This window comes from Pyrgilauda ruficollis, unplaced genomic scaffold (genome assembly GCF_017590135.1).
Source record: "Pyrgilauda ruficollis isolate IOZ18807 unplaced genomic scaffold, ASM1759013v1 scaffold93, whole genome shotgun sequence".
Classification (NCBI taxonomy): Eukaryota; Metazoa; Chordata; class Aves; order Passeriformes; family Passeridae; genus Pyrgilauda; species Pyrgilauda ruficollis.
In genome coordinates this window covers 136,010-155,046 of record NW_024531377.1, presented here as the reverse complement: position 1 = coordinate 155,046, position 19,037 = coordinate 136,010, and the positions used below count along the sequence as shown (strand labels likewise).

Genomic DNA, 19,037 nt, shown 5'->3' with positions numbered 1-19,037 from the left:
GAATTCACCATCCATCCAAACCAGCTGGTATCTCCAATCAGTAGCATTGATGACTGATGAATTTGTACTGTGGGAGCTGAAATACCTTTGGCTGCAAACCAACCCCCCTTAAAGTTATGTCCCTGTATAAGCAGGATGGAAAGGCCTAAAAATATTACTTGGTAAAGGCATAATGATGGTGATTTAGAGACTTCTATTCACAAGAAAGTAAAGGTGAAAGACACTCTGGAGAATCAGGGTGATCATAATTTGGGGCTATTTCTTTCTGCTGATTATGTAGGAATTGTCTCCCAGTGCCTATTACATTAAGGAAGAAACCGTTTTCTCTAAGATACAAAACCTCCCTGCAGTCTGGATCAACTCAGGAATGAACAAAGGACCAGATATTTAGAAGGAGAGAAAAATCTTCTGTGAATACCACTAGGATATACTAAACACAAAGTGAGTTTGGAACACCAATAAATTTTTGTTGAAGAGCAGAAAACATGGCTGGAGAAAAACCCTAAGACGGGATCAAGTTAGTTAATGTGTGTTTTGAATCTTGAACATTCTCCTTCAGCAAAGATTTGGCATGCCTTCTTTTGGGACTATGAATAACAAATGATAAGCAAGCAATGAGAGGCAAAAGCCATAACATGGAGAGGTGGAGGCAACAAAAATGCACCAGGGCTCTCCATCCTCGTGTCTCTCTCCCTGCAGAGGCAAAGGGAAGCAGTGATCTAAACGGAACATGTGATTTCCCAGCAGCATTTTGAGCCGTGGATGTTGAAGCATCTAGAAAGAAGTGGTGACAGAGAAGCTTTCAGGCAAATTTGGCTAGCAGTCCTGTTGGGAATGGAAAGAAGAGTGAATGAGCACGGCTTAGGCCTGTTATGCAGGATTGTTAGGAAAGCGGGGAACACCCCTCAATGCCGTGGGATGCAGTCCAATGCGCTCGTCGTTACGCTAAAAAATAAACCACAAACATTTAAAGTTCTCCAGACCTGCTGGAGCTTCCCCACGGTCTTGGGGAGCTGTCCCGGGCTGCTGGCAGCGCTGGTGGCCGGGGGAGCAGTGCTGAGTCCCGCCGCTGCAGGGCGAGGTGCGGGGGCAGCCGGGCTGGGCCGAGGCTCCCTCAGCCCCGGCGTGTGCGGAGCAGAGGAGACCTGGCTGGGAAGAAGGCCTGGAGAAGAGGAGGAGGAGGAGGAGAGGGGGGTCAGAGAAGGGAGGGTTTTGCCATACTCACCCGGGGCGGGGGTTACACACCGAGGGATGGGAGGCTGTTCTGCTGCGCTGCAGAAGGAAAGTTGGCCGCGCTGCCGCGCAGGGCTCCTTCTCCTGCCTCTCTCACTCCGCCTGCCTCTCTCTCTCTCTCTCTCTCTCTTTCTCTCTCCCTCCCTCCCTCCTCCTTTCCCTCCTCCTCCTCCCGAGCCCACAGTGCCGCCGAGGCGGTGCAGGCGGCGCAGCCCCTTCTCCTGTGGCGCTGTGCAGCCCCGGGCCCGGTCCCCGCCGCCGCCCCCGCCGCGGGCATGCTGCCGGGCGGAGCGCCCGGGCGCTGAGCCGCCCCTCCGGCCGCGCCAGCGGGAGCTCCGCGCCGCGGGTCACCTTGCAGGGAGGTGAGTGACCCCCCCAGCCCACCCCGTCCCATCCCCTCCGGGCAGCGATGCACCAAATGCCCGCTCCGCCGCACCCTCCGGAGCATCCTCCGGAGCGCGGAGCGGAGGCGGGGGCACCGCGGCTCCCGCAGCCGCCGCGGCCGAGGGACTCCGGGGGGAGCGCGGGGAAGCGCGGGGGCTGAGCGGGGCCGTCCGCAGAGGTGCTTCCCCGGTGCCCTGCCGAAAGCCCAAATCACCGTGCCCGGTCTTGCCCGGCGGGGGCTGGGGGGAGAAGAGGCTTTTCCAGTGCGCGGCGAGATTGGGAACATTGGAAGGGAAAGTGCGCGCGGGGTTCTCCTTTTCCCTTCCCTCCTCTTCCCCGTGAGGAATCCCATCTAGCGCACTGTGGCAGAACAGCTTTTTACCCCCAGCTCCGCTCTGCCAGCCCAGGGAAGGGGGAGAGGGGTTGTCAAGCCCCACCGGGGGCAGGCAGCGGGGATGCTGAGCTCCCGGCAGCCGCAGCTGCCCCTTCCCCTCGCTATCCTGCTCCGGAGAGGCGCCGGACTGAATTTCTTTCCCTTCCCATCCTCTAGTTTGAGAGCAGTGACAGCTAAGCTGGGGAAAGGGATGGTTGAGGCAAGGAGGCAGCAGTGGTCACTGCTGTCGGTGGCAGTGGGGTGACATTGGGGAAGTGCCCCGTACCTGCCACGTCCTTCTGGACGGGGCACCCGGGTATCAGTAAAGCATCCTGCAAGGCGTCCGTTCTTCAGTAGGAAGAGGCTGGCAATGCACTGAGACCTTTCTGGAACTGGCATTCCAGGAGCACAGTCCTTGCTGGAGCAGGATCGGTAGCGCTCCCCAGCCAGGAGTGTGCTGCAGGGGCAGAGTGCAGGGGTCTGTGTGGGACTGGCCATAGGGGTGGTGGGGTATAACCCTCCATCCCCAGACAGCACATGGAGCAGGAGTGGCAGGAGTTGCTCCAGAGAGCAATCTGTTGAACTGTGCCTTCAAAATCACTGGAGGGAAGCTTTACCCTCTGTGTGTAATAAAACAGAAAAAAAAATTTCCAAACTTTCTAGATAGATTAAATATTCAAATTACAATTAATTAGATATTAATCTGGTGTAAACAGAGCATTAGCAACAATTAAAAGATGCTTTGATGGTCTTAAACTCAAGATGATGCATTAACTGGCACATTGAGGGGGATATTTGTGTATTCTAAAAAGCAGCCAGAACAGAGAATATACTTTCCTACATTCATGTATTTAAATGACTTAGTTTTAATTATAGTTAATTAACTGTCTTCTTTAAAGTAGCTGCAAGTTGATGGTCTTTATTAATTTCAAATTACCTTGCTCCTAATACAAAGACCGATTTTACTGGACAAGGTGACATTTTATTGGCAGTTTTGGTAACTACAGATCATGCCAGGGTGTGTGTAGGATAAACTCATTTGTAGGAATTAAATGAAGTCTCTTCTCATTAGCTGGGCAGGCAGATGTCTCACACCACTGGTGCCACACACTGTGGAATAAATCTCACACACAGAGGAGGGCTCTTCCTTATACAAATGCAGATGTAATGCAGTACTGGTGTACACAGGCACCACCACAACACATTTAACTTGAGGAAGGATGCTCTCAGGGTTTAAAATGCTTTTTCTTCTGAGTACAGTATTAGACAAAATGTGCAGTGTGTTTGGATAAGGTTTTTTTGTCTTTCTTTCTCTCTACAGCAAATTCATATCTGCAGACAGCTGTAAAATGCTTCCAGTAGAGTTATTTAATACTATCCATGTAGCTATTAAGATTGCAGATTACATCTGTGGTTATTAAGAGTCCAAATTTTGTTGTCTGCACTTTGGAGACTCAAATTTTTACAGGTTATGGTTTCTGCGGTGCAGTTGGGGGGAAAAAACGGAAAATAACTGCAGAGGTGCACACAGGAGAAAAATACTCTGGGTGTTCATCGGCTTTGCTTTGACAAACATGAACAGTGTAAGTGTCTGAATACACATCCTCCAGCTATCATGTCACTTGTTTCTGAGTACCCTTTCTCTGGCAAAAAAAAGCTGGAAACTACTTAGAGTAATAGGGTCACAGCAAAATGTTCCTCTTCAGATGTAGATGCCTGTGACCCTGAGGATTCACATGGAGCTGGTCTAACCTGTAGCAGCGAAGAATCCAAAGATTCTGTGATTTCAGTTTGGTGCTGTAAAATCAGAAGAGTGACAAACTGGTTGTTTTCACTGCACAAGCAAAGACTGCATTTTGAAGCAGTGGTGCAGTGCATGAGTGGTGTGAGTCCATGCATGCCTTTAGCAGTGCCAGTTTTGTACTGGCATCCCTATGGATGTGTATTTGTGTGTGTGTCTCTATAAAACCTGATTGTGTAAAGTTCCCTCATTTACCAGTAACTCTGCAAATCTGTGCTGCATTTCTGTCCTTACACTTTGAGGCTTCACAGAGGCATGAGAAGAATGAACTGGCTGTTCACACCAAGTTGGCATAATTCTGGCTGAATTTTGATGGGGTTTTTTTGCTTTTATTGGCTGCTCAGATACCTCAAAAATCCCCAGGGAGAACAAAGAACTCTAAAATGGTATTTGCTAAAGGACAGAATCATAAAATGGTTTGGGTTGCGAGGGATATTAAGATCATGTAGTTCCAACCCCCCTGCCATGGACAGGGATGCATTCCACTAGCTCAGGTTGCTCAGGGCCCATCCAACCAGAAAACTTCCAGGGATGTGGCATAATCGAACAGTTCATCTTCTAGAAAAAGGACCTAGGAAAGGCATCCAGCCTGGTGTCAGGTGCTGCAGGACAGCTGTGCTCAGTGTGCTGCTTCAGGACATCTCCCACAGCAGCTGCCCCCTACATGCAATGACTTATCCAGTCCTCTCCCAGAGGGTGGTGTCCCCTTGTCACCCACCCAGCTCCTACCCTTGTGCTCTTTGCAACAGAGCAATCTCCCTTCTTCCAGCTGCATGTGGCTCACAGGATCATGGAGGCAAGGCTGTGATGTGGATATGCTGCCAGCCCAAAGCCTGTGCCTCCCATACAGAAGTCCCTGAGGTCCTATATCCCGTCTCCTCACAGAGAACAAAGAGGACAGCACTTTTCTTCATGTTCAGACAATGCCCTGACTCTAATAGGCATCAGCATTACTCATTTCCATTTTTGTTTCTGCAGGGAGGGGTCAGTGTAGGGTTAATAAAGGTCTGTAAAGGTCTGTAAAAGTCAAACTATGCCCCACTGATGCTGCTGCTTCATTTTCCCCTGCCTGCCCTCTCTGCCTCCAGCTACCACTCTCACCATGGCTAAATCACTTACTCTGTAAGGCTTTTGTCCCATGGTATAGTCCTGGCTCTGCAATTTTTCTGTCTTATGGAGCACAGCTGATTTTATGGCCCCAGAAGCGCCTGTTTACTCTAATCATCCTTGCCCAGATGAACTGACTCTAGTAATTTTACAGTGTTTTTCCAGCAAAGTGACTTACAGCCCTGGGGTGCTTTGCTTGGGGCAGGAGGGACAGAAACTTCCATTTTGTACCGAGTCTGCACCAGCACACTGTCTTCCTATTCTGTCATCTCTTTATTTTCCATCTGTGCTTCAGCAATACCTCAAGTCCAGCCTGGAGCACAGCACTGGGGGTTTACATGCAGAGCAAGTGTGAGGAAGTGTCTTGTCCTGCTTTCTTCCTGCATGCAGTGTGGGAAAGCAAGCAGACCCAGATGAGCAGGCTGTGTGCAAGAACTGGGCTCTCTGGGGACTTGGCTGCCCATCAGGAATGAGGCTGGAGTGAGTTAGCAGGGCCAGCCCTGGATCCACATTTGGGTGTTCCTGTCTGTGTCACAAACACAGTTAAACAGGAATTTAGGTCCAAGGGGAGGCACAGGATTCAGCCAGCAGGCAAGCCAAGAGGGCCAGGGGATGCTGTGATGTTGGTATTCATGGGAGACACTTCCAACTTCTCTTTTGGAATCTGTTAAAGTAAGAATTGCTCCTCATGGCTCAATCTCCTCAGTATGAATTGAGGAGTTTGAATATGATGCTCCTGGTCTGCAATATTGGGGAGCCTCTTGAAAACACAGCAGGAAAAACACAGCCAGACTTTCTGACTGCTTTCACTCTGCAGAGGAATTGCCAGAATGGTACAGGTGTCAAGGTGTTTTTACACTGGTGCCTTCCACAACAGCCAGGTTATTTACACCAGAGTAAGATGCTCTTAGTCAGGCCAGTTATTTATTATCTGGAAAGTGCAGTGAATGAAAAAAGTTGTGAGTTCAGACTGAACCCCACTAAGAATTAAGGCTGAAAATTCTGAGTCGTGAAGAATTGCTAGAAAAGTCTGAATGTGTCTTTTCTTTTTCTTTTTTTTTTTTTATTAATTGGAGGCAACTTGAGGCATAGTGAATTAAAAGCCATCTTGTTCAATTAAAAATAAATAAATGAAACATTGCATTTTATTTTAGCTTAGGCAAATACTTCCATCTGCTCAAAAGGAAAGACTTTGTTGTAGGAATAACATTATTATATATTAGGTCAATGCAAGGTAATTCCTCCTTTCTTCCCCACTCCATTCTTTAGTTCAGATACTGAATTAAGCAATCAATTATTCAGGTAGATATGCAGATGGTAATTGTTTTAACATATATCTCTGCACAGGCAATCAAGAGACCTGGATTTTATTTCCAGCTCTGTCTTGACATGACCTTGGGCATTTCACCATTCTCCAAGTTCCTCGTTTTTAGGAGGACAGATCACATCTCACGGCAGATTTGCTGCATATTGGTAATACTAAAATAGCATGGAGGTCTTTTTAATTCCACTGTTAGCAATGAAACATTTAGCTATCACTAATGCATGCATTCCTAATTTTCCCAGTGTGAGTAAGTTGCACTGCCTTACGAAACTCCCTGTAGTTTACTTAATAGAGTAAAAGGAATTCCAGCTGCTGAAATACAGCATTCCCTTGAAACAAAACCTACTTTAATAAGCCCAGCTAAATCAAAGAAGAAAAATACAAGTGGGAAAGGGGTTTTTTCCTTCATTTTGTTAAATATTTCACTTTGTAATCAGCACTCCAGATCCATACTTTGCCTGTGATTTCTCTCTTGCACAAGGTCTGTATTTGTTGTTGCGGTTTCTAAATGTCTGGAATGCCTCAAACCATGCTGAAGCTTACTGCATTGTGCTTCAGAAACTCCCTCTCACCTGAGAGCTCCTGCCAGGGAATCTGCAACTTATGTGGGGCTTGACTGCTCTTCAAGAGATCTTTCTCCCCTCTGCTTTGTCTGCGCTGGCAGAGGGGAAACCAGCTTCAAACTCAGGGGCATTTTGTTGAATCTGATAATCTTGGGGCTGAATCACATTCTGCTGGTGGCACAAAGGGTCACTATTGCCACTTCTTGCCATTCTGGTGATTCAGAATCACTGAGGGATTGGGGAGCAGTACTTTTGGGGAGCATGGGAGACAGGTGGGAATCTGTAAGAATCAGAGGGATTAAAATCATGGGATAATCAAGTTGAAGAAATCTCAAGAGGTCTGCAGTTCTGTTTCATGCTCAGAGAGGTCAACTCTGAGATCACACCATGATCCTCAGAGTTTCATTCAGATGGGTCTTCAAAACCTGCAAGGATGGAGACTGCAAATCCTCGTTGGGCAGCTTTTTCCTGTGCTTGACTGTCTTCATGGGGAAAAGATTTCTGCTGATATCCAGCAGCCCCATGCAGAAGCACACGAGTTTTTGATGCTTTTTTCCTGGCTGATGACCTGCCAGATCTGCAGGGAATGGCAGAGGGTACAGCCTCGGGCTTTGACAGCAGATGGGGACTCTGCCTTCAGCCTCACTTGCCTTCATCTTCCAGTTTTCTTGCCAATAAACCAGTCTGCTGGGCAGGTGATGCTTGGTGTGTGTGGATGAATGTCCTTCTGGTCTGCAGTGAGGACGTGGCTGGGGCTGTTCAGCCATAGCCCAATGTTCCAGCTCTCTGGCTTGCTCAGAATTCAGGGGTTTGTATTCAGAGTTTCCCAACTGCACAGGACATTGGGTGCCTGGCAAGGATCTCCAGAAGGCTGAAGAGCCCTTAAGCTGTGCAAAGTCCCATGGAGAGAGGAGGAAAACAGCATCCTGCCAGGTCCTGGGAGAGCAAAGGAGTTTTGGGACGGTGGGCAGTAACAGAGCTGGCTTCTGCTCCTTGTCTGCTAGACCCTGGGGCACAGCATTTAGCTGTTCTCTCCCTGCCCTCCCTACAGCTGGCATTTCTCTGTCTCACACCCTCTGCTTAATTAGTTTGTCAGGCACTGTCATCATAGCAGGAGGCTGCAGAACACCCAGCAGAGCGTGGCTCTCAGTGCAGCTCCTCATTGTAGCTGGGCTCTGCTGTAACACGAGTGATAGCTTAATAAACCACAGCACTGCAGACTAGAGATCTTGGCACTGCTTGCAGCTTCTTATTAAAATAAGAAAGGAGGAGGGGGGAACCCAAGAAATTGGAAAGGGTGAAGGTTAAAATAATTAATGGACTCACTTTTTATAGTAGACTGGGGTAAAAATGTCTAACCCCAAGGTAAACATTAGATTGAAGGTTGATATATTGATTATATATCTATCTGTTAATAACTTGAACTTGGCTTTTCCTTCTGGTTCCTGTCTCAAGTATGAGTATTTCATACCCAAGTATGAAAATGCAGAATTATTTCTGGTTGGCCTCAGTGCCACTGAGTGATTTGTGGGACAACTAAAACCATGCAAAGACAGGAGAAATCTGAGTCCAACCAATTAAAACTAACTCTGCATCTTGGAGCAGACTGAAAAGCTTTTTTATTTCAAGAGCTCTGATGAATTTCATTGTCCTGTCAACATCATTCTGAAACCTCACCATGGTCATAGGTAATGAGAGCTTTTTTCTGCTTTGAATGCTGGCTTCCTGAAGAGAAGGCACCCTCCCTTTTCCTCAGGTGGTCTGTCAGAGGTTACCTGCTCTGGCACTGCCATCCAGGGATTCTGGGCTGCAGGGAACCTGGAAACTGGAGCAATATTAATTTTAGGACGTGCCTGTGAGTCACAGGCATGTGAGCCTGGCCCAGGCCATGTCTGTGAAAGCCCCCTGTGAAGGTGGAGCGGCTGGATCCATGTCCAAGGGGTCCTTGCAGGCAGGACAAAGGCATCACCCTAAGTGACCATGTGCCACTCTCTGCCACACCTCCATCTCAACCTCTTCAGGAGTAATACTAATGTAACTATTTCTTTCTCTTTTTCCCCCCTCTTAATGTATTATCCTGAAAAGGCCCGAGTCTCATCTGCCTCTTGCCATTAAGCAACTCTCTTGCAGGGCCAAGAACATTGGGTCAGGCTCTGGTAAGGCAGGCAGCCAGCTACAGATTAAAAAGCACCTGGGGTTAAACCATTTACCTTGATTGCATGCCGCCATCCACATCTCCCTGCCGACCTTCCCTGAGGCATGCTGCCTGCCCTGCTATGCGGGACTTCAGGGAAGATGTCCTGAGCAATGGACTATCCCTATTATCAGAGGAACTCTGTGAGGGAAGGATGCTCCCTATCTTGTCCTCGTCTCATTTTGGATGTTTTTTCCCACTTTTTGCCCATAACCAAGGGGAAAGTGTCACTCAGGATCTGCAGTATTGGTTTACAAGACTGGTTTAAATGCACAGAAGGTAAGAACCTGCCATATAGATGTTTAGATCCATGGTAGGGCTGAGAAACAATGCCGCTACAAGGCATGCAATAAAACTGCCCTGAAATGGCATTTTCCTGAGTGCTACTTAAGCCATACTTTGCTGAAATGATGTGACCACAGGCAGGTGCAAGGCCTGACCAAGTTTTCCAGCCATGGATGCAGTGACGGAGTGTTGGCTTGTTCATACATTTCTCTAGGAGGGCATTTGTTTGATTTGTGAGTCTTCCCCCAATTTCTGCTGCATCTGTGGCATATTCCTCCTGACCACTTCACTTTGCTTGTCAGGTGGCAGGAATGTTTGCAAGAGGGTTTGCAGGTTTTGGGTGAAGTCCCTTCGGCTTCAGCGGGATTGATGGTTGATGTTACACATCAGGAGGCCTCTTACATTTTCCAAGCCAGCTTGGGAGAAACTGAGCAAAGTCTGAGAATTTACTCTTTAGTTGATGAGTGTATCTCGTCTTCAGCCCCTGGGGATGTACTTTCATACAGTTTCTTTGGGGGAGGTGGGAGGAGGAAGGTTTGTGGTCAAGCAGCTGGAGGCCCAGCAGGATGCTCCTGCTACCTGGATTGCACATGTAACTCCCACGGGATCCCACCACGGTGGATTTTCTCTTCTGTAGCTTTCCTGCTGGTTCACTGAAGAGAAGCACTGAACTACTTGACAACACGACAAAATGGGGCATGTTAAACCAAGTGCTCTGAATGTAAATATGTCAGCACTCTGGGTCAAGCTCTTGTGTATGTTAAACAAGTTTCTTGCTTAATTGGTAGTGTTAGAACAGCTCTTAGCAGTGGTTTAAATACCTCTTGCATCCAAAAGAGAGACTGAAGGGATTTGGAATCTGGAGTTAAGAGGAAATAATGCTGGGCTTTTGCTAGACATTGCTCTGTTAGGGGTTGTCTGACATAAAAGGGAAATAGAGAGAAAGCATTGAGTAAAAAAATTACATATGTTTATGTATTGTTATGTATAGTATATGTATTCTTGGTTTCCTCCAGACAGCACAATGTTGACAGGTAATCCTGTGTTAATAACTTGGTCTTAGAGGATTTAATATGAAGAATTTTGAAGCCAGTAGCATGTCTGTAATTTTTATGCTTCTGCCCAGAAACACACCCCTGAACTTACAATTCCTGTGGCCAATACATAAGTATTTCAAAAGGCATTTTCCTTTGGCTACACCTGAAAAAAATGAGCAGCCTGGTGAGAAAGTGTTTGGGCTGGAAAAAATGGGTTTTCAAAGGATAGTAAAGCACTTGCCAAGGGCAAAGGGTGGCTGCAGACATCGACAGGTGAGCACAGCACCTGCCCATCTTTTGCAGTTGCGCATTTCTGAGAACTGAAAATAGTTCTTTTAGGAGATTTTTTTGTTGTTATTTTGATCTTTTTTTGGGTTTTTTACCATCTCTTATACAAAGTGTTTAGAGGAAAGGGATGTTGTTCCCAGGATGACAGCTGTGTACCTGTGGGAGGCTGGAGCAGGCACCAAAGCCATTCTTTGATGGGGTGCATCACTACCAAAACATTTCACCTCATCTGTTTCCCTACATCCCCTGGATGTGGGGCAGGTGTTCATTGCCTCCCTGAGTGGGGCTATATTTGGAGAACTAAATCAGGGAGTGCACATATATGGGGCTCTGTTTTCTCTTGAGACTGTATAGAAGACAAGCTGACTTGAGTCCCTCAATTCATTGCCTTTATCCTCACCTTCCTTTCTGTTCCCTTTCTTCATCAGGAAAATGGGAGCCACTCACCCGGCGTGAGCTCTAAGGCACAGCAAAAGAGAGGCCACCGGTCCCAGTGCCTCAGACAGCTCCCAGTATGGATGGCTTGGTTGAGCAGAACAGCGTGCTGATGCACAGTAAGATCACTGAGGCTGGGAAAAGGAATGGCTTAATTAACACAAGGAACTTAGTGGCAGAGAGCCGAGATGGTCTGGTCTCTGTGTACCCCACCCCTCAGTACCAGAGCCACAGAGCGGGCAGCCTGTCCTCTCCCAGACGCCCGGAGAACGGCAGGAGTGACCCCGTGCAGCAGCTCCTGGACCCCAGCATGCTGCAGCAGACGGTGGAGTCTCACTACAGGCCCAACATCATCCTCTACTCCGAGAACGTGCTGCGCTCGTGGGGCGAGAGCCTGGGCTCGGAGTGCTGCGAGACCACCTTCATCGAGGAGCGCTCGCCCACCAAAGACAGCCTGGAGTACCCCGACAGCAAATTCATCGACCTCTCCGCCGACGACATCAAGATCCACACCCTCTCCTATGAGGTGGAGGAAGAGGAGGATTTCCAGGAACTAGAGGTCAGATGTCACTTGGGATACGTGGGGAAGGCTGGGAGGAGGAGGGCATGTTGGAAATTAAGTGTACAACCCCCTAGAGATGAGCAGCAGGGGATCAGCTGCTTTTTGGGTCAGCTGTATCACTTTCTCCTCCAACTAGGACAATGAATGACTGCTCATCTTTATTTGTTGGGTAAGGTCCCAGATCTGTGGATACTGATGGCAAAATTCCCACTGGCCCTAATGGAGATCAGCATTTCCCTTCTGCCTCTGAAGGGGCTGGTCAGAAACAGAGGAAGACCCATGTGCTTAAATGCTGTGTAAGGCTGGGGCTGGGAGCATCTGTCTATCTGCATGGAGCCCATCTTACTCAGCAGGCCAACATCATCTCTTGCCTTCACCTGACTTGAGCAGAATGTTTTAAATTACTGGCTCAGACACAACACATTTCTGTCTCAGAGTGAATGCAGAAACAGAAGTCTTTGGGTTTCAAGCTGCAGTGGATTCTTGTCTCAGAAATAAATTATATTTTTCTGATGGAGCTAAACACTTTTTAGATCCGAATACAATGTTTTCTTCTGGAGTCCCTTGCCTCATTGATTGCTCACTGTAAAGTAACAGGGAAGACTATGGAAACAACTTCATTCTTTCTTAAATGATGCAATTTAAAAAAAAAATTTAACCAGAGGCCCAAGTGTGACAGGGATTTGTGTTTGCCAGTATTTGTGGAAATGGAGGGTGAACATAATGCTGGTAATCTGAAAACTTCCTCCACCATTGGTCAGAGACTCCTAACCTAGCAAAAACCCTCTGGCTGTCCAGAGCAAAGCTATGCCTTCAAACATGAATGTCACAGCTGAGATAGGGACACTGGTCGTGTTTCTCTGTTGCTGTGATTTTTGGTTAGGAGTGAGATCCAACAAGCCCTAAAATTTCTATTTTCACCTCCTGTAATACCAGTGCCTCACCCTGTGATCAGCACAGGGGAAATCCAGCAAGAGGCTGACTTCCCTTTTATTCTCTTTTCTCTCAGTATGGATAAGGTGGGAAGAGGGAAGTGTTTTTCGCAGTGCATGCCATTAATGCAGTATTCAATGCCTCCACAGGGAGACAGAAAGCTTCTCTCTGAAGCATGTGAGAGTATTAGCTCAAATCACACCCTTCCACAGAATTTCAGAATTGACCGTGGGAAGTAAAATTTCCTTAATCAAAACAAAATTCCTGGTTTCTGTCTTTTTGCCCCAGTTTCCTGTCATGCAGTGGTGACACGAGTGACTGCAGCACACATGGTGTTATTGACACATCTGGCCTGACATTCAGGCAGAAAAAAAAAAAAAAATCTCCCTCTCATCAATTCAAGTCAAGAAGACATTCTTGAGTCAACTTTTGGAGAATGAGATAAAAAAAGGCTGGGAAAATGAGCAGCATAAGGAAAAAACCTCTTCAAAGTGGTACTGGAGGAACTTGATCAGCTTTTCACAGAGAACATTTGTGTCTTAGAAACCAGCTGTAGAACTTCATCCTCCCCTGATCTTAAGGGGAGAAATGAGACAGTAAATTTTGGTAACATGCTCTGACAGTGTCTGCATCCTTTTCCCTGGCTCCTTCTTCTTTCTGACCTGTTTCTCTGGAAACAGACCTCCTGAGATGAAAGGTGGCAGTTCTTGAATGAGTGTAGAGCATCTGTAATCGCAGATTCCCTGTCTCATTTGACTCTTTGGGTGACACTGTGCTAACAAACACAGGTGTGTGCACAGCCGTCTTGACCTATGTGTACAAAGTGCTCAGAGAAAGAAGATGTTCACAAAGTACACGACACTCAGTGGATTGTCCCCTCCATCAAAATTTCTCCTTCACTAGGAGCAGGGGAGGAGAAAGCCAGGCATGGTTTGGATAAGGACCTGGTTAGCTGGAAACATTTACTTGGCTAGAAGCCTCTGCTTTGAGAGCAGTGTCTGTCTCCATTGCTGTGCTCCCTGACCAGCCCTGTGCAGCACTGAGATTTTCACACTCTTACATGAAATTTTCCCTCACCCCAAAGGATCAACCTGCTGAGCAGCTGTTGGCAGCAGAAGTAGCTCAGCATGGCAAGTATCTTCCATTCCAGGAAGGTCCAAATTCTGCAGATGCAGCTGGTCATGCAGGAGAGGAGAGATGAGTTTGACAGCACCAGACCAGAAAAAAATGTGTTTGCAGTGTTGTGCTCTTCTGGTTCACAGAGGCTGGCGGACAGAGGCTGTGTCTGTGTGGCCAGATGTGTGAGGGCCTCCTGGGCTTGGCCAGAGCACAGCTTCATTAGAGACCTAAATTCATGTGAGGAGGAGACTCTGGGGATGGAAGAGCACTATTTAAGGACAAACAGTTGCTGAGTAAGGTGATGAACCATGCCAGATTGTTAACTACACAAAAACAACGCCTGAATCACACAGCACAAGTGTGTCACACTAGAAAGAAGTTTTTTCCCTGCCAGTTACTGACAAGAAGCAAATGCTTTTTTACTTACTAATAGATGGGATGGGAAAGAGTGAGTACCAGGACTGGGAGCAGAAGTTAGAGGGTGACACAACAGAGATGCAAATTTTGCTTCCCCGCCATGAGGGTCCTAAAGGGTTTGAGTCTGCCAAGGAGTGGCACAGGACATTGCTGTGTATCTTGTCACGTTCACTGTCAAGCCACAGCTCATCGAGGCATGGAATCTGCAGAGTGTCAGAGCAGACCAGGGCTCATGTCTGCTTTGGCACTTCTTTCTGGGAGAAAACTCTATCAACTAGCCCCTATTTGGAAACTGGCAAAAAGGGCAGCTTTGTGCAGAAGAGCTCTTTTCTCTTGAAAACTGAGGGCTGCCCCCTGTTCTCCACATGTCAGTGCAAGGCAAGTGGAGTCCCAGCTTGAGTATAAAATAAAATGCCTTCTGGAAGACACACCAGCCATAGGGTTGTGAGTCATTGTGCTTCCTCCATGTCTCCCTGGCACTGCTTGCCTTATACCAGAATGCCTGCCTAGGGTTTTTCAGGATGGATATTTAATTTCTTAGAAATGCCAAAAATTTGATCTCCTCCCTTTGCAGTGTCCCCCCCACCTCAATGCAAGACTCTCAGGAGGGACACATGCAGAAAATAATTTTATTGCAGGTCAGACTGCTTCTAACATGATTGCCTTTTTGAAAAGAGTTGGGCTCTTGGTAACCAGAAAGGTTGCTGTTCTCTGGCAGAAAACTTTGCAGTAGAGAAAGGTTCTGGAAAAAACACGGCTGTTTTGATAAATTCGGTTTTGGTTGGAAGAATTGACCAAGCCAAGCTGCAGGGTTTGCTTCTGTGTTAGCTGTCAGCCTCCTCAGGATGGGCCTATCCAGCTCAGCATGTCTTGGATGAGTTGCTGGGAAGGAGACACCTTCTTGCCTTCCCAAGCCCGGGGACCCTGAAGAACATGGGAGGTGTGACAGAGGAGCAGGAGACATCCTGATCATGGGTTGTACCCTGCAGCAACGTTTCACCAACTTATTTGTAGGGATTTTTTACTAGCAGTGCTTCTCAACTCCTGGTGGGGTGTTGTTCTGTCTGCCTAAGAAAATCATAATTGTCTGGAGGGGAAAACATCTCAGAAACAGCTCTCATTAGCATACAGAGCCCCGCTTTGCTCCAGCAATTTCCAGGCATGAAAACAGAAGGCTGCACATTCTGTCAGGGATTTAAACTTCTCTCTTCCATGCCCATCCCTGAAATCAAATGATTCCCTATTTAGGTATCTCTGTAAAATTTATAAATATCTTATGAGTTCTTTACGCCACAACTAATAGACAGACAACTTGTCAAATGTGGCGGCAGTGAAATATTAAATGAGTTACAAGATGAAATACCCTCCTGTTAGAGTTCATGTGCCATCTTTTATCCAAAAATAGCATTTGTCATATTATACTCCTGCTAGTTTCCCTCCTAGCCACTAGGTAGATTGCTTATTTAGAGAAACCCAAGCTATTCATGGCAGCAAATTAAATTATTCATATACGTCGCATAAAAGAATACCTTGGAGCTCTCTCTTAAAACCTTCTTACTTTTTCCCAGCACCCAGCAATATCTGAAACAATCTCTAAAAGCAAAATAAACAGAATGTTCTGGGAGTGAAAGAAGAAAAGAAATGCAGTGCTTTCAAGGTATACATTTCTTCCTTTTTTTTTCCACTAGAAGTTGCTGGATTCTGTGGTGAAAACTCATCCTTTAGACCTGAGCATGAAATTGTAGAGATAGAATTTGGATCCTGTTCCATCCAACCACTCTTCTCAATGTTTCCAAGCACCTCCTGACACAATTTTTCCACAACATGAAGAGAAGACCCTGAGGAGATTTATGCCCATCAAGCCCCATGACATCACACATGCTTTCTTCAATGCTTCCAGCCTGTGGTCCTGCACTGGGCTGTGTCCTCAGCCTCCCCTGGCTGTAGGTATCCAGAAGGCATGTTTGAACACCCCTTGGGGGCTGTGTATGCCAGAGTTCCTTTTTCAGAGTGCTCTGCAACCCAAAGACAGGGTCTTGCAGCCTGGTTTTACTGTTGAGTTCTCTGGCTGTCATAGCTCTCCTCTGAATTGGGTGTACAGCATTTTTCCTGTTCTGCACCTGGGCAATGGAGGAAAACAGCGCCGTAAATACCTTGCCCAAGCTCATCTAGGGCTGTGTTGAGAATATGGGATTGTAATTTTCAGTGGTTTTGTCCCATGGCATATGCTCAGAAGAGCACAGGTGTGCTGTCAGAGGTGTGGTGCCCAGGCATGAGCTCATAAGAGGAGTGGCACTCAGGTATGCAGTCACAGCACTGAGTCATCCTACCCACAGGACACACTTTATATCTCTGAGTTCCTTCAAAGGCACATTGTTAACAGATTACAAGAGTGATTACACTTTGCATTTGACTTATTTTTCTCTTTTGAAGGAGAAGCCACTCAAGTCTGGAGATACTGAGCCCTGCCAAGGGATATTAACCTCTATTAACCAGCTCCATATGAAGAGAGCATGGCTGGGAAGTCACCTTCAGCAGTGTCCAAGTGCCCTCCTATGAATCTCGTTAGTAGTAGCAATTCCCTTTCTCACCATCATCACTTCCCTGAGTTTTCAGGCTGAAGCTCTGCAGTGGTGTCTCTGGGATGCAGCCTGTGAGTAGCAGGGGCTCTGCATGAGCTTCTTGCTGTCATTTGTAGAGGGTGGATATTTGGCACACATCTTTGAGGACTGCTGTGTCAGCTGAGAAGCAGAAAGGGGACAATCTTGAAGGGCCACAGCTTCTTTTAGTGCAGATCTTTCATTGCTGTCTGCAGTGATCCCCTTACAGTGACAATGTGCTGGATGCCAGTTCTTGAGGAGCTACAGGCAGGCTGGCTGTGGGTGTCCAGAAAGCATCACAAGGTGATCAAAGTCCAGGGATCAAGGAGGAAGGATAGGCCTGGGCAACTACATCCAGAGGGTTTTGCCTGTTGAGTTTTGGTGTTGCCAAGTTACATGTGAAAAGTTTTCCAAGCAAGGAGAGACCTCTGTGAGCCCATTCTGCGAGGCTGCCTGCCTGACTGACAGGGCAATTTTTAGACTGGGAGTTGGGGAAACAAGAGGAGCTGCAGCATGTCAGTGTTAGGGGATTATGGCTCCTTTAAATGCCTTTAAAACTGAAAGGCAATCTCAAAGTTGTATAAAGAAATAAATAGAAGAAAGTTGTATAAAGAAATAAATAAATAGGCAAATTTAAATAAATAGCAGGCTTTAGAGACATCACCTCTTAAGAAGTTATCAGCAAGATAATTGTTATAATAAATAATAAATAAAGATAATAAATAAGCATCCCCCTGCTGCTCAGGGATGAGTGAGTGTGTGGAGGCAGAGCAGTGATAAACTACAGCCTTTGGCAGAAGAGTCTCCATCCAGCTGCTGCCTTCAGCATCTGCTGCATGGAGGTGAGCTCAAAACACTTGCAGGAGAGCAGAAGGATGCAGAGTGCTGGACAGAACAGGTCATCATGTTTAACTACATTACTGGATCAGGCATTGTGTGGAGGGAAACAGAGCACATATTAACTTGGAGCAGCGTTGTGTTGGTCTTTGTCAAACCAGACCACTGGACCATCTGGATTTGAAGGCAAATCCCATGGGGCCACATAAGGAATTAGTTTTGTATGCAGTGTGTGCATGCTGCTGAATTGGTTGCTTTGAAGGAAAAAAGGAAAAGGGCTGTTTCCTGAATATCCATCAGAGGTTGCTGGCAGCTGTATTTCAGAGCAGACCCTGTTGTCTGACATCTCCAGTGCGCTTGGCAGGCTCTCTGCAGAGCAATTGCAATGTCTCAGTTGAGGTAAAGCTCATAGCTTTTAGGGGTAGCCAGCCTTGATTTAAGAAAAGGCTTTTTGAAAAATAGAAAATCCATTACAACTGCAGAAAAGGGTTCATCACCATCTCTGTTAAAAATCTGCACTTTGTGTCTGCTCTTCCTCTATTCTTCTTTCAGTCACTTCAGTTTTTCTACAGAATGAAAGAGCTGCCTCTGATCAGAAATTATCTGCTCAGGCACTTACGGGCTGATGAAACTGCGTCTTAAATGCATCTTACAAATGGAGTTGGCTTCCCTTCTTTCTTCCTTCCTGGGTAGATGTTTTTTGTGGCATTCTGCCTTCCAATGCCTGATTTCTCCAACAAACTTGGGAGATTGTTCCCGGGAAGGGAAGGGAAGGGAAGGGAAGGGAAGGGAACCCTAACTGACAAATATAATTCTCAACAAGACTAATATCTGACTTCTCATCAAGAGTAATATCCAGCTTCTTCAGTGTCAGGGTGCAGCTCTTGCAGATCCAGGAATAAGTAAAGACAGAGAGCTAGGTAGCCAAATTATCAATAATCCCAATGTCAGGGGAGTTCTGAATGGAGAAGATTTCTTGGTAAGCTCAGGATGAGGTGTCCTGTTGTAAGAGAGAATGTTGGGAAGGAAGGTTTGCTTGGGGAAAGGAGTGTTTAACTGGAAGAGTTGAAGTACCTTTTGCTGTTGGATTTCTTTCTGGGATTTTTGACTTTTTTTCTCCCTTCTGGTTCACAGTTGGTCTGCATGGTCAGGACTTTATGGTTAGAATTGTTCTCTCACTCTTGGTAACTCATAGGTGGGTCAATTTGGCCTTTGGGAAGCAGCATAACTGATAATTCTGTGATTCAGCACATGGCCAAAGTTACCTGAGAAATCTTTTCCCCATTTCATCTTTATGAGAAAGAAAAGGCAATTTGAAATATCAAAAAGGTGGTCTCCACAGGTAATATGCCAGCACACAAAAACCTGAAAATCAAATACCTGAAAAATCAAAAGCATTTTTTGGTTTTGTATCTCACCTGTTCAGGTGAGTGCACAATTTCAAAGGGTGGTTTCAGCAATACTGTGGATTTTCTCCCTCTCCTTCTCCTCCTTTATTTTTGAAAGGAAATATTCATCTGACTACAGAGCCCCTTCCTTTAATGG

At 46.6% G+C, this 19,037-nt stretch overlaps 1 protein-coding gene across 1 annotated transcript in view; it reads left to right on the top strand.

The window, feature by feature from the left end:
• The first annotated feature begins 1,523 nt into the window (after positions 1–1,523).
• SYNDIG1 (synapse differentiation inducing 1) overlaps positions 1,524–19,037 on the top strand; it is a 48,180-nt gene continuing 30,666 nt past the window's right edge. The window contains exons 1-2 of the mRNA XM_041489399.1: positions 1,524–1,595; positions 11,018–11,583. Coding sequence (XP_041345333.1) covers positions 11,104–11,583 — 480 coding nt within the window. The 5' untranslated portion in view covers positions 1,524–1,595; positions 11,018–11,103. The remainder of the gene's footprint in view (positions 1,596–11,017; positions 11,584–19,037) is intronic.